Source organism: Mustelus asterias, chromosome 2 (assembly GCF_964213995.1).
Source record: "Mustelus asterias chromosome 2, sMusAst1.hap1.1, whole genome shotgun sequence".
Classification (NCBI taxonomy): domain Eukaryota; kingdom Metazoa; phylum Chordata; class Chondrichthyes; order Carcharhiniformes; family Triakidae; genus Mustelus; species Mustelus asterias.
In genome coordinates, this window is record NC_135802.1 from 10169864 (window position 1) to 10184386 (window position 14523).

The 14523-nt window shown below is 50.5% G+C and overlaps 1 protein-coding gene across 1 annotated transcript in view; it reads right to left on the bottom strand.

Annotated features, from left to right (window-relative positions):
- The window catches only part of plcd1a (phospholipase C, delta 1a), a 147629-nt gene that overhangs the window by 5564 nt on the left and 127542 nt on the right, over nucleotides 1-14523 (bottom strand). The window contains 6 exon segments of the mRNA XM_078231141.1: nucleotides 1205-1222; nucleotides 1224-1360; nucleotides 1363-1383; nucleotides 2333-2449; nucleotides 4616-4772; nucleotides 6817-6963. Of these exon segments, the coding sequence (XP_078087267.1) occupies nucleotides 1205-1222; nucleotides 1224-1360; nucleotides 1363-1383; nucleotides 2333-2449; nucleotides 4616-4772; nucleotides 6817-6963 (597 nt within the window).

Sequence of the window (14523 nt, forward strand, 5' to 3'; positions counted from 1 at the left end):
TGTGTACAGTTTTGGTCTCCTTACTTGAGAAAGGTTATACTGGCACTGGAGAGGGTGGCAGAGGAGGTTCACTAGGTTGATTCCGGAGTTGAGAGGGTTGGCTTACAAAGAACAAAGAACAGTACAGCACAGGAAGCAGGCCCTTCGGCCCTCCAAGCCTGTGCCGCTCCTTGGTCCAACTAGACCAATCGTTTGTATCCCTCCATTCCAGGCTGCTCATGTGACTATCCAGGTAATGAGGAGAGACTGAGTAGACTGGGGCTATACTCATTGGAATTCAGAAGAATAAGGGGGAATCTTATAGAAACATATAAGATTATGAAGGAATAGATAAGATAGAAGCAGAGAGGTTGTTTCCACTTGTGGGTGAAACTAGAACTAGGAGGCATGGCCTCAAAATAAGGGGGGAGCAGATTTAGGACTGAGTTGAGGAGGAACTTCTTCACCCAAAGGATTGTGAATCTGTGGAATTCCCTGTGAAGCAGTTGAGGCTACCTCATTGAATGTTTTTAAGGCAAGGATAGATAAATGTTTGAACAGTAAAGGAATTAAGGGTTATGGTGAGCGGGCGGGTAAGTGGAGCTGAGTCCACAAAAAGATCAGCCATGATCTTATTGAATGGCGGAGCAGGCTCGAGGGGCCAGATGGCCTACATTTTAGGATTGGGGTTTCGGATTCAAAGATCACAACCTGCAGTATAACTCTGGTTGTTGAGCTTGAGGTTTCCATGTCATAAGGGCAGAGTAACCATCAATCTCCCCTCAGCAGGATAGAAATGGCTGTTAAGTTTAAGTTTATTTATTAGTGTCACAAGTAAGGCTTACATTAACACCGCAATGAAGTTACTGTGAAAATCCCCTAGTTGCCACACTCCCGCACCTGTTTGAGTACACTGAGGGAGAATTTAGCATGGCCAATGCACCTAATCAGCACGTCTTTCAGACTGTGGGGGGAAACAGGAGGAAACCCACGCAGACACGGGGAGAATGTACAAACTCCACACAGACAGTGACCCGAGCCGGGAATCGAACCCGGGTTCTTGGCGCTGTGAGGCAGCAGTGCTAACCACTGTGCCACCGTGCCGCCCACCTGGGCCTGTACACCCAGGGTAATGGCGTCAAAATCCTGCAGGATATTGGGGATAGCGCAGTGGTTGCTGTGTCGTCATAGCAACATGTCAGGGTCAAAGGGGATAAACTCTCACCATCACATGCAGCTTCTTGCAGTTTAGCCCAAACCCCCTTCTGAACATTCTTCGGATCAAAGCTTATCTTCTTTTCTCTCATGAACTTGGGTTTCAGATTATAACCTGCAAAACCGTTATCCAGAAACTTCCCCTGGTTCAGGTCCCTCTCCTGCCTGGGGTCTGGAAGTTTAGGGCCACTGCAGTTAGGGTGTTGGGGAGTGAGGGCAGGGGTGGGGTTGGGGGGGGGGGGGGGGCGTGGAGCGAGGGGGAGGAGGCAAAGCGAGGGGCAGGAGGGGGAGTGAGAGGGAGCGAGAGGGAGGGGGAGAGAGAGGGAGGGATAGGGGACGCGAAGGGGGAGGGATGGGGGAGCGAGGGGGAGGAGGGGGAGTGAGAGGGAGCGAGAGGGCGAGAGGGAGGGGGAGAGAGAGGGAGGGGGAGAGTGAGGGAGAGATAGGGGAAGCGAAGGGGAGGGATGGGGAGCGAGGGGGTGGAGGGGGAGTGAGAGGGAGCGAGAGGGCGAGAGGGAGGGGGAGAGAGAGGGAGGGGGAGAGAGAGGGAGGGATAGGGGAAGCGAAGGGGGAGGGACGGGGGGAGCGAGGGGGAGCGAGAGGGAGCGAGAGGGAGGGGGAGAGAGAGGGAGGGATAGGGGGAGCGAGGGGAGGGATGGGGAAGTGAAGGGGGAGGGATGGGGGAGCGAGGGGGAGGAGGGGGAGTGAGGGGAAGAAGGGGGAGCAAGGGAGCGAGAGGGAGGGGGACAGAGAGGGAGGGATGGAGGAGCGAGGGGGAGGGGGGAGGGATGGGGGAGCGTGGAGGTGGGTTAGGGGGAGTGAGGGGGAAGGATAGGGGGAGTGAGGGATGGAAGGGATGGGGGGAGTGAGAGTGAGGGATGGGGGAGGGAGGAGGAGGGATAGGGTAGGGATGGGGGAGGGACAGGAGGAGTGAGGGTTTGGGGAAGGGGGAGTGAGGGATGAGGGAGCGAGGGAGAGGGAGGGGTGAGTGAGGATGAGTGAGGAGGAGCGATGAGGAGAGTGACGGGAGAGTAAGTGGGGGAGGGAGATGAGAGAGAGAGAAGTGTTAGATTAATTATGTATTACATTATTGGCAAACACAACAAAGGTTGTTCTGAGCGGTGTACAATTGTCTCACCAATCTGAGAGCCAGCGTTCCACATATCAATCGGACTGTAGTTGGAGGAATCTGTCCTCAAACCTGCCGGGTAAATCCTGCTCAGCTGCCGCGAGTTGAGTTCAATAAATGGCTTGGCTGCAGGAAAGCACAGCTTGTTAATATTCACCCACACGAGAGGAACATCCTCGCGACACTCACTGCGGCTGCACCCTCAGCCCGGGCTTGGTGAAGACTGAGCCTGCCTCCCAGTGAGATTGCTGTGGCTTTGAGGCCCTCTCCAGGTGTCCCGAGCCCAGAATCCAGGCTCATGCTCCCAGAGCAATACTGAGGGAGTGCTGCATTGTCAGAAGTGCCATCGTTTGATAAGACATTGGAGCCAGGCTCTGCACTGTGACGGGGGAAGCAAAGAAGGTGTTGATGAGGGTGGTGTAGTTGGGCGTGGGTCAGCATGGAATGCTTGGTGTACGCGCAAAGTTGATGAGCAGCTGGAGAATCCGTTCCAGCCTCCCGTCCATTGACTCTGTCTACACTTCCCGCTGCCTCGGAAAAGCAGCCAGTATAATTAAGGACCCCACACACCCCGGACATCCTCTCTTCAACCTTCTTCCTTTGGGAAAATGATACAAAAGTCTGAGGTCACGTACCAACCGACTCAAGAACAGCTTCTTCCCTGCTGCTGTCTGACTTTTGAATGGACGTACCTTGCGTTAAGTTGATCTTTCTCTGCACCCTAGCTATGACTGTAACACCACATTCTGCACTCTCTCGTTTCCCTCTCTATGAACGATATTTTTGTCTGTATAGCGCGTACGAAACAATATTTTTCATTGTATACTAATACATATGACAATAATAAATCAAATCAAATCAAAACGCACTCCAGACCTCCAGTCTCGCTGAGCCCCGCAGATTCCCTCTGCCTGCTCTTACTCTGCGCTATGTTTATCTCAGTCTCACTTCTTCCCCCAGTCCCTACAGGTACTGGCCTGCTGTTCAGGTTTCCACCTCCCCGATGCACTGGTTCATACCCTCCCCTACCGCACTAGCAAACAAAGAACAAAGAACAATACAGCACAGGAACAGGCCCTTCGGCCCTCCAAGCCCATGCCGCTCCCTGGTCCAAACAAGACCATTCTTTTGTATCCCTCCATTCCCACTCCGTTCATATGGCTGTCTAGATAAGTCTTAAACGTTCCCAGTGTGTCCGCCTCCACCACCTTGCCTGGCAGCGCATTCCAGGCCCCCACCACCCTCTGTGTAAAATACGTCCTTCTGATATCCGTGTTAAGCCTGCCCCCCCTCACCTTGAACCTATGACCCCTCGTGAACGTCACCACCGATCTGGGGAAAAACCTTCCCACCGTTCACCCTATCTATGCCTTTCATAATTTTATACACCTCTATTAGGTCACCCCTCATCCTCCGTCTTTCCAGTGAGAACAACCCCAGTCTACCCAATCTCTCCTCATAACTAAGCCCTTCCATACCAGGCAACATCCTGGTAAACCTCCTCTGCACTCTCTCTAAAGCCTCCATGTTCTTCTGGTAGTGTGGCGACCAGAACTGGGCGCAGTATTCCAAATGCGGCCGAACCAACGTTCTATACAACTGCAACATCAGACCCCAACTTTTATACTCTATGCCCCGTCCTATAAAGGCAAGTATGCCATATGCCTTATTCACTACCTTCTCCACCTGTGACGTCACCTTCAAGGATCTGTGGACTTGCACACCCAGGTCCCTCTGCATATCTACACCCTTTATGGTTCTGCCATTTATCGTATAGCTCCCCCCTACGTTAGTTCTACCAAAATGCATCACTTCGCATTTATCTGGATTGAACTCCATCTGCCATTTCTTTGCCCAAATTTCCAGCCTATCTATATCCTTCTGTAGCCTCTGACAATGTTCCTCACTATCTGCAAGTCCAGCCATTTTCCCGCCTTTGTAATATATCACATTCTTAAAAGGGCTTGACAAGATGCTGAGCGGCTGTTTGCCTTGGCTGGGGAATTTAGGACACATTGGGCACGGTCTCGGGATAAGGGGTCGGTCAGCTGTGACAAGAGGAGGAAGAGCAATCTCTTCGCTCGGGGCTGTGACTCTTTGGAATTAGCCAGTCCAGAGAGCAGTGGACGCTCAGACCCCGAGTACATCTCAGACCGAGATCAAGACATGTTTGAGCACTTGAGGGATTGAGGAATTTGGGGCTATTGCGAGGTGGCAGCATTGAGGTAGAAGATCAGTCAAGGTGAATGGTGGAGCAGGCTTGATGGGCTGAATGGACTGCACTTGACTTACCCGTTTCCTGGATCAGTTTATTGAACTTGCTTTCTACGAAGGATGACATCTCGTAGAAGACCTGGTTTTGCATGGCATCCTCAAACCCGTTGAAGTGGACGCTCTTGCAGTAGATCACAAGGTCCGACAGCTCCTTGGCCAATTTTATCTTCCCGCTCTGAAGTAAAGAGGCATTTAGCCACGAGAGTTAAAGGTGCAGGGTTTCTCAAATATAGTTTTTAATCAGCGAATTCTTCGCCTGGCGAGGTGGGTGAATGGTAATCCTGGCTGGCCACCAGCTCAGGAAGAAAGGCCCCAGCCTTAATCCCACGCCCTACACCACACTTAGCAAGACTGCATGGAGCCCTCCAATGCCCCAAGATGGCCCAGAGATATATATTGTCTTGTCAGGCAGCAAGGGGAGGCGATGGCCTAGCGGTATTATCACTGGACTATTAATCCAGAAACTCAGCTGATGTTCTGGGGACCCGGGTTCGAATCCCGCCGCGGCAGATGATGGAATTTGAATTCAATAAAAAATATCTGGAAATAAGAATCTACTGATGACCATGAAACCATTGTCGATTGTCAGAAAAACCCATCTGGTTCACTAATGTCCTTGAGGGAAGGAAATCTGTCGTCCTTACCTGGTCTGGCCTACATGTGACTCCACAGCAATGTGGTTGACTCTCAACTGCCCTCCAAGGGCAACTAGGGATGGGCAATAAATGCTGGCCCAGCCAGTGATGCCCATGTTACATAAATGAACTTTTAAAAAAGCTGTTTGAGCTGCCTAAAAGGAAGCTGATATAATGGAACCTTCCAAAAGGGAATTGGACAAATATCTGAGATGGGATCATGTACAGGGTGATGGAGTCTGAGCAGGGGCGTGGGGTAGCGGCACTAATTGGGTAGCCCTTTTAAAGAGCTGGCATGTGAAGGATTGGCCAGATAGGCCAGTGTAAATCTCCCTCTACACTGTCCCCATCAAACACTCCCAGGACAGGTACAGCACGGGGTTAGATACAGAGTAAAGCTCCCTCTACACTGTCCCCCATCAAACACTCCCAGGACAGGTACAGCACGGGGTTAGATACAGAGTAAAGCTCCCTCTACACTGTCCCCATCAAACACTCCCAGGACAGGTACAGCACGGGGTTAGATACAGAGTAAATCTCCCTCTACACTGTCCCCACCAAACACTCCCAGAACAGGTACAGCACGGGGTTAGATACAGAGTAAAGCTCCCTCTACACTGTCCCCCATCAAACACTCCCAGGACAGGTACAGCACGGGGTTAGATACAGAGTAAAGCTCCCTCTACACTGTCCCCATCAAACACTCCCAGGACAGGTACAGCACGGGGTTAGATACAGAGTAAATCTCCGTCTACACTGTCCCCATCAAACACTCCCAGAACAGGTACAGCACGGGGTTAGATACAGAGTAAATCTCCGTCTACACTGTCCCCATCAAACACTCCCAGAACAGGTACAGCACGGGGTTAGATACAGAGTAAAGCTCCCTCTACACTGTCCCCCATCAAACACTCCCAGGACAGGGACAGCACGGGGTTAGATACAGAGTAAAGCTCCCTCTACACTGTCCCCCATCAAACACTCCCAGGACAGGTACAGCACGGGGTTAGATACAGAGTAAAGCTCCCTCTACACTGTCCCCCATCAAACACTCCCAGGACAGGTACAGCACGGGGTTAGATACAGAGTAAAGCTCCCTCTACACTGTCCCCCATCAAACACTCCCAGGACAGGGACAGCACGGGGTTAGATACAGAGCGAAGCTCTCTGTACACTTTTCGAACAATGCACCTGAGCCCCAAATGCAGAAGGACACCCCTTAACTCTAGTGACGTCTGCAGGCCAAATATGTTCCTCACGCAGCTTCTCACGTGCCTTCAACGATCCCAGTGCCAATTCTCTGCCTCTCTCTGAGCTCCTTCCAGTATCCCAGACTGATATGCTCCCCTAACTGGTCGTTTTCTCCTGTGAGGTATCATTACAACTGATGTATCAGGTGTGATGGAGTGAGCGAGGGATGGAGGGAGGAAGGAATGGGATAATAGAGTAAGTGAGGCAGCGGCCGAGGGATGGATGGAGTGAGAGATGGGAAGAAGGAGGGAAGGGATGAATGGAGAAAGGGATAGATGTAAAGGAGTGGCGGGTGGGGAGGAGGGAGGGATTTTTGCGTGGAGGATTACCCACCTTTTCTTTACTTTCCTTTTTCTCATCATCACTGTCCTGTTCCGCTGCCTCGTCCTCGTCAGAAACCTCGTCATTCTCATCTCCTCCCTGGTCATTCTCGAGCCGATTCAGCCTCTTGCCTTTTATCAGAATCTTCTCCTTCAGTTGCTGTGAATAATTTATCAAATCCAGAAACAATTACAAAATGATATAATCTCGACACTGCAGAAGGAGACCATTCGGCCCATCGAGTCTGCACCAACCACAATCCCAACCCAGGCCCTATCCCCATAACCCCATGCATTTACCTTAGCTACTCCCCCTGACACTAAGGGGCAATTTAGCGTGGCCAATCCACCTAACCCGCACATCTTTCGGACTGTGGGAGAAAACTGGAGCACTCGGAAGAAACCCACGCAGACACGGGGAGGACGTGCCGACTCCACGCAGACAGTGACCCGAGGCTGGGAATTGAACTTGGGTCCCTGGAGCTGTGAGGCAGCAGTGTAACCGCTGTGCCACCTCTAATGTATATTGCTACCTTCTACTGACCTCCCCCACTTCTCCAAAACATGGCTCTTGGCGCGCTCTCATTGCGATGGGCTGCAATAGCTGGCTATGTAGTGCCCGCGCGGTTGTTTGCTGACAACAGGAAAGGTTAACGGCCGCCATATTTATAGGCCATGTCTACATTCGTCACTGTTCCTGGCAGCAGGATTGTCCATATTTCCTCATCTCAGATTCACAGCAAGCTGCAATCCGCTGACATTACTTCAGAAACATTCACCAACAGGCCTGCAGGAAAATATCCCACAAGATTGTAATTCCCCCGTCTGCAAATCCTTCCCCCGCCTACCGCCACTCTTCTGCCAGTTCCAGGCTGCAGGGTTCCAGCCGTGAGGCCATTTTAATTTTTGCGCATGCCGCAGACAGGACATAGAAACAGAGGAACAGGAGGAGGCCATATTTGACAAAGTCCCTCATGGTAGGCTAGTGAAAAAGGTTGGATCCCATGGGATAAAGGGGGAGGTGGCTAGATGGGTGGAGAACTGGCTTGGTCATAGAAGACAGAGGGTGGTAGTGGAAGGGTCTTTTTCCGGCTGGAGGCCTGTGACTAGTGGTGTACCGCAGGGCTCTGTATTGGGACCTCTGCTGTTTGTGATTTATATAAATGATCTGGAAGAAGGAGTAACTGGGGTGATCAGTAAGTTTGCGGACGACACAAAACTGGCAGGACTTGCAGATAGTGAGGAACATTGTCAGAGGCTACAGAAGGATATAGATAGGCTGGAAATTTGGGCAAGGAAATGGCAGATGGAGTTCAATCCTGATAAATGCGAAGTGATGCATTTTGGTGGGAATAATGTAGGGAGGAGCTACACAATAAATGGAAGAACCATAAAGGGTGTAGAGACGCAGAGGGACCTGGGTGTGCAAGTCCACAGATCTTTGAAGGTGACGTCACAGGTGGAGAAGGTGGTGAAGAAGGCATATGGCATGCTTGCCTTTATAGGACGGGGCATAGAGTATAAAAGTTGGGGTCTGATGTTGCAGATGTATAGAACGTTGGTTCGGCCGCATTTGGAATACTGCGTCCAGTTCTGGTCGCCACACTACCAGAAGGACGTGGAGGCTTTGGAGAGAGTACAGAGGAGGTTTACCAGGATGTTGCCTGGTATGGAGGGGCTTGGTTATGAGGAGAGATTGGGGAAACTGGGGTTGTTCTCCTTGGAAAGACGGAGGATGAGGGGAGACTTAATAGAGGTGTATAAAATTATGAAAGGCATAGATAGGGTGAACGGTGGGAAGCTTTTCCCCGGGTCGGTGGTGACGTTCACGAGGGGTCATAGGTTCAAGGTGAAGGGGGGGAGGTTTAACACAGATATCAGAAGGACATATTTCACACAGAGGGTCGTGGGGGCCTGGAATGGGTTGCCGGGCAAGGTGGTGGAGGCGGACACACTGGGAACGTTTAAGACTTATCTAGACAGCTATATGAACGGAGTGGGAATGGAGGGATACAAAAGAGTGGTCTAGTTTGGACCAGGGAGTGGCGCGGGCTAATTGTTCCTGGTTTCTCGTTTCAAGGCTTCATTCTATGATCATCTTGCTGGTGCCAGTACAGAGTGAGACTGCGGATAGTTGGGAACCTGTCTCGGGGGCAGGGAATTCATATGGTGTTCGTGGAAGTGGAAATGACTAGGGTTGGGAAGCATTTTGTGATCAGGGCCATTGTGATCTCCTGGACTCGTTTCGATCGCCTCAGGGGGTCGGAGAGGAATTTCCCAGATTTTTTTTCCCCATATTGGCCCTGGGGTTTTTCACTCTGGGTTTTCGCCTCTCCCTGGAGATCACATGGTCTGGAATGGGGGGGTGGGGGTAAGTTAATAGGTTGTAATGAACAAAGCATCGTAGCTGTGAGGGACAGCTCGGTGGATAGGATATTGGTATGTAGATAGGCTGGAAAATTGGGCGGGGATCCTGGATTCAGGATTCAATCCTGGACCGGGGAGCGGCGCGGGCTTGGAGGGCCGAAGGGCCTGTTCCTGTGCTGTATTGTTCTTTGTTCTTTGTTCATTCGGCCCTTCGAGTCTGCTCCACCATTCATCACAATCATGGCTGATCGTCCAACTCAGTAGCCTAATCCTGCTTTCTCCCCATAACCTTTGACCCCATTCGCCCCAAGTGCTATATCCAGCCGCCTCTTGAATACATTCAATGTTTTGGCATCAACTACTTCCTGTGGTAATGAATTCCACAGACTCACCACTCTGGGTGAAGAAATGTCTCCTCATCTCCAACCTAAATGGTCTACCCCGAATCCTCAGACTGTGACCCCTGGTTCTGGACTCCCCCACCATCGGGTACATCCTCCCTGAACCTACCCTGTCTAGTCCTGTTAGAATTTTATAAGTCTCTATGAGATCCCCCCTCATTATCTGAACTCCATCGAAAACAATCCTAACCTAGTCAATCTCTCCTCATACATCAGTCCCGCCATCCCCAGAATCAGCCTGGTAAACCTTCGCTGCACTCCCCCGAGAGCAAGAACATCCTTCCTCAGAAAAGGAGACCAAAACTGCACACAATACTCCAGGTGTGGCCTCACCTGTATAACTGCAACAGACATCAGTGGCCATCTTGTGTTGGCAGGAGACAAGAGTGACCTTGAAACCCAAGAGCTGAACAATCGCTCATATCCACCTGCATTTTACTTCACTTACTCCTCAGACTCTCATGACAATTCCTGCCCTGATAACGCCAAGGGAACGGCACCAGACAACCTTCGATATTGTAGGGGTTGGGTGCCCTGGGGAAAGGGCGTTTATCTGATGGATCAGAACCACTGGACATCCCTCCTTACCCACCTCCGCTTTAATGCCTCCTTATAACCCAATGACGTAACTGAAGAAAACTCCCTGGCTGACACCCAGCTGCCCCTCGGCCTGTGAAAACAGTGGAGGTATTTCCAATGGTCCCAAGGCACCAAAGGCATCTTGCCATCTTGGACCCCCCCTCATTGTCAAAATTTGGTTCCCAACGGTCCTGGTACTTTGTCTGAATCTCGAGCCCAGACAGTGAAAGACGGTTATCTGGCTGTTAAGGACATTATGGCATGGTCCAATCTCCTACCAAAAACAGTACATTCCAGCACAGAGAGGGAGGGCAGTGGGATTGGTGAGCCACTGGGTGTTGACCAAGCAGACTGGGAGGTGATGGCCTAGTGGTATTATCACTGGACTATTAATCCAGAAACTCAGCTAAAGCTCTGGGGACCCGGGTTCGAATCCCGCCACGGCAGATGGTAGAATTTGAATTCAAATAAAAAAATACCTGGAATTAAGAATCTACTGATGATCATGAAACCATTGTCGGAAAAAACTATCTGGTTCACGAATGTCCTTTAGGGAAGGGAATCTGCCGTCCTTACCTGTTCTGGCCTGCATGTGACTCCAGAGCAATGTGGTTGACTCTTAAATGCTCTTGGGCAATGAGAGATGGGTAAAGAATGCTGGCCAGCCAGCGACACCCCATGAATTAATGAACAAAAAAACGGCATTGCTACCAGCGTATGACTGTAATCGGCTCTCTCAGTGCAAGTTGGGTGGAATTAGTGACCTTCCAGAATGGAAGTATCACACTTACCGCTGAATCGCTGGGTGGGTGGATTGCTGAGTTAAATTAGTGCTTGACCTGCATCCTACAAAGAAAATAAACTTGTGTTGGAAGACACAAACCCTCTTTGTGCTGGAGTTAAGTGGGAGCGGGTGACCGGAGGCATGGCCTCCACACAGCAACAATCGCTCCCAGTTACTAAATTGCTTCTTTCTCTCGCTGTGAAACGCCTTCTTGTTTTGGTTCAGAATCTTCCCCGCACAGCCCCTTGACTTGCAACAAGCAGAGTTTCCTGAATTTTCCCCTGCTAACGGGATGAGGAGCAGCCATCATTCCATCAATCCCACCCAGGCCCCATTACTGTAAACCCACACATTTACCCTGCTAATCCCCCTGACACTAGGGTCAATTTAGCACGGCCAATCCACCTAACCCGCACATCTTTGGACTGTGGGAGGAAATCGGAGCACCCGGAGGAAACCCACGTAGACACGGGGAGAATGTGCAGACTCCACACAGACAGTGGCCCGAGGCCGGAATCGAACCTGGGTCCCTGGCGTTGTGAGGCAGCAATGCTAACCACTGTGCCAACCTGCACAAAACAACAAACCCACCTCTTCTTGACCGTGCTTTTGGTCCCCTGACTTATAATAGCTCCTCATATAGCCCAGTGTCAGCTTCTGTCTGGCAACCCTCCTGTGAAATACTTTGGGATATTTTACTTGTTAAAAGCACGATGTAAATGTGAGTTGTCATATGTGAGTTCTTACAGAGCAAGGTCCACCAGTACCGCAGTGACGTTTGAAAATGAGTGTCAGTTTGATTGCCCTCACTCTAGCCGATCTGCCTCTGGGACCACACACCTTCAAACAAGTCTGCTTGCAAGACATGCTGACGGACAGTATTGGCAAGCTATTTGACTGCAGAGGTCTTCAAAACCAAATAGAAACCCACCCTCCCCCATTGCTTTCTGTGTTTGTGGTGGAAATGGCTTATTTCTATCTAGTCTATCTGTTCCCTGCAGAAAGAACAAAGAAGAGTACAGCACAGGAACAGGCCCTTCGGCCCTCCAAGCCTGTGCCAATCATGATGTCCTAACTAAACTAAAAAGAAGCTTCTGCCCTTACTCGGTCCGTATCCCTCTATTCCCTCCCTATTCATGTACCCATCCAGATGCCTCTTAAATGTTGCTAATGTGCCTGTTTCCACCACCTCCTCTGGCAACGCGTTCCAGGCACCCACCACTCTCTGCGTGAAAAACTACCCCCGCACATCTCCCTTAAACTTTCCCCCTCTCACCTTGAACCTGTGCCCCCTTGTAATTGACACTTCCACCCTGGGGAAAAAGACTCTGACTATCCACCCTGTCTGTGCCTCTCATCATTCTCTAGACCTCTATCAGGTCTCCCCTCAGCCTCCGTCTTTCCAGTGAAAACAATCCTAGTTTATTCAACCTCTCCTCATAGTCAACTCCCTCGAGACCAGGCAACATCCTGGTGAACCTTCTTTGCACTCTCTCCAAAGCTTCCACGTCCTTCTGGTAGTGTGGTGACCAGAACTGCACGCAATACTCCAAATGCGGCCTAACCAAGGTTTTATATAGCTGCAACATGATTTCCAAACTCTTGTACTCAGTGCCCCGGCTGATGAAACCAAGCGTGCCACCTGCTTCCTTAATCACCTTGATCACCTGTGTTGCCACTTTTAGGGAACTGTGGACCTGCACGCCCAGATCCCTCTTGTAAATATCAATCAAACTTCCCTTAATCTTCTAAACTTCAAGAGACACAACCCCAGTTTGTGTAATCTCTCCATCAATTTCAGCACTGGTAGTCTATGTTTCAGTCAGATTGAATCTACACTGCGTTCTCTCCAACGCCATTATATCCTTTCCAATGTATGGTGCCCCGATCTGCTCACAGTACTCCAGGTGTGGTCTAACTAGTGCTTTGTATTGCTCTAATTATGAGTTCTATAAACATATGGATGATATTGGAATAGTGTAGGTTAGATGGGCTTTAGATTGGTTTCACTGGTCGGCGCAACATCGAGGGCCGAAGGGCCTGTACTGCGCTGTAATGTTCTATGTTCTATCCCCCCTAGTCCTCCAGGTCACAGGGAGGCAATGGCCTAGTGGTATTATCGCTAGACTATTAATCCTGAAACTCAGCTAATGTTCTGGGGACCCGGGTTCGAATCCCGCCACTGCAGATGGTGGAATTTGAATTCAATCAAAAAAATCTGGAATTAAGAATCTACTGATGACCATGAAACTATTGTCGACAGTCGGGAAAAACCCATCTGGTCCTATAGGGAAGGAAATCTGCCGTCCTTACCCGGTCTGGCCTACATGTGACTCCAGACCCACAGCAAACTGCCCTCGGGTGACGAGGCTTGGGCAATAAATGCTGGCCAGCCAACAACGCCCATGTCCCACGAATGAATGAAAACAAAATGGTCACAGCCCATCGTGTCTGCACCCACTCTCCGTCCCTCTGTAACTCTGCACATTCTTCATTTTCCGATAATTGTCTAATTCCCTTCTGAATGCTTCGATTGAGTCTGTCCCCACCACACTCTCAGACAGTGCATTACAGATCCTAACCACTCGCTGTGTGGATCTGCCTCCACCACACTCTCAGACAGTGCATTCCAGATCCTAACCACTCACTGTGTGAATCTGTCCCCACCGCACTCTCAGACAGTGCATTCCAGATCCTAACCACTCGCTGTGTGAATCTGTCTCCACCACATTCTCAGACAGTACATTCCAGATCCTAACCACTCGCTCTGTGAATCTGTCTCCACCACACACTCAGACAGTGAGTTCCAGATCCTAACCACTCGCTGTGTGAATCTGTCTCCACCACACTCTCAGACAGTACATTCCAGATCCTAACCACTCAGTGTGTGAATCTGTCTCCACCGCACTCTCAGACAGTGAATTCAAGATCCTAACCGCTCGCTGTGTGAATCTGTCTCCACCACACTCTCAGACAGTGCATTCCAGATCCTAACCGCTCGCTGTGTGAATCTGCCTCCACCGCACTCTCAGACAGTGAGTTCCAGATCCTAACCGCTCGCTGTGTGAATCTGTCTCCACCACACTCTCAGACAGTGCATTCCAGATCCTAACCACTCGCTGTGTGAATCTGTCTCGTCGGTATTCACAAAGGAGAGGGATGTGTTGACTGGGAGTGTCTCGGAGGGGAGTGTTGAACCGTTGGAGAAAATCTCCATTACAAAGGAGGAAGTGTTAGGTTTGTTAGAGAATATAAAGACTGACAAATCCCCAGGGCCTGATGGAATCTATCCAAGGCTGCTCAGGGAGACGAGAGATGAAATCGCTGGGCCTCTGACGCAAATCTTTGTCTCGTCACTGGACACAGGTGAGGTCCCAGAGGATTGGAGGATAGCCAATGTGGTCCCGTTATTTAAGAAGGGTAGGAAGGATAACCCGGGTAATTATAGGCCGGTGAGCTTGACGTCCGTGGTGGGGAAGTTGTTGGAGAAGATTCTTAAAGATAGGATGTATGCGCATTTAGAAAGGAATAAACTCATTAACGATAGTCAACATGGTTTTGTGAGAGGGAGGTCATGCCTCACTAACCT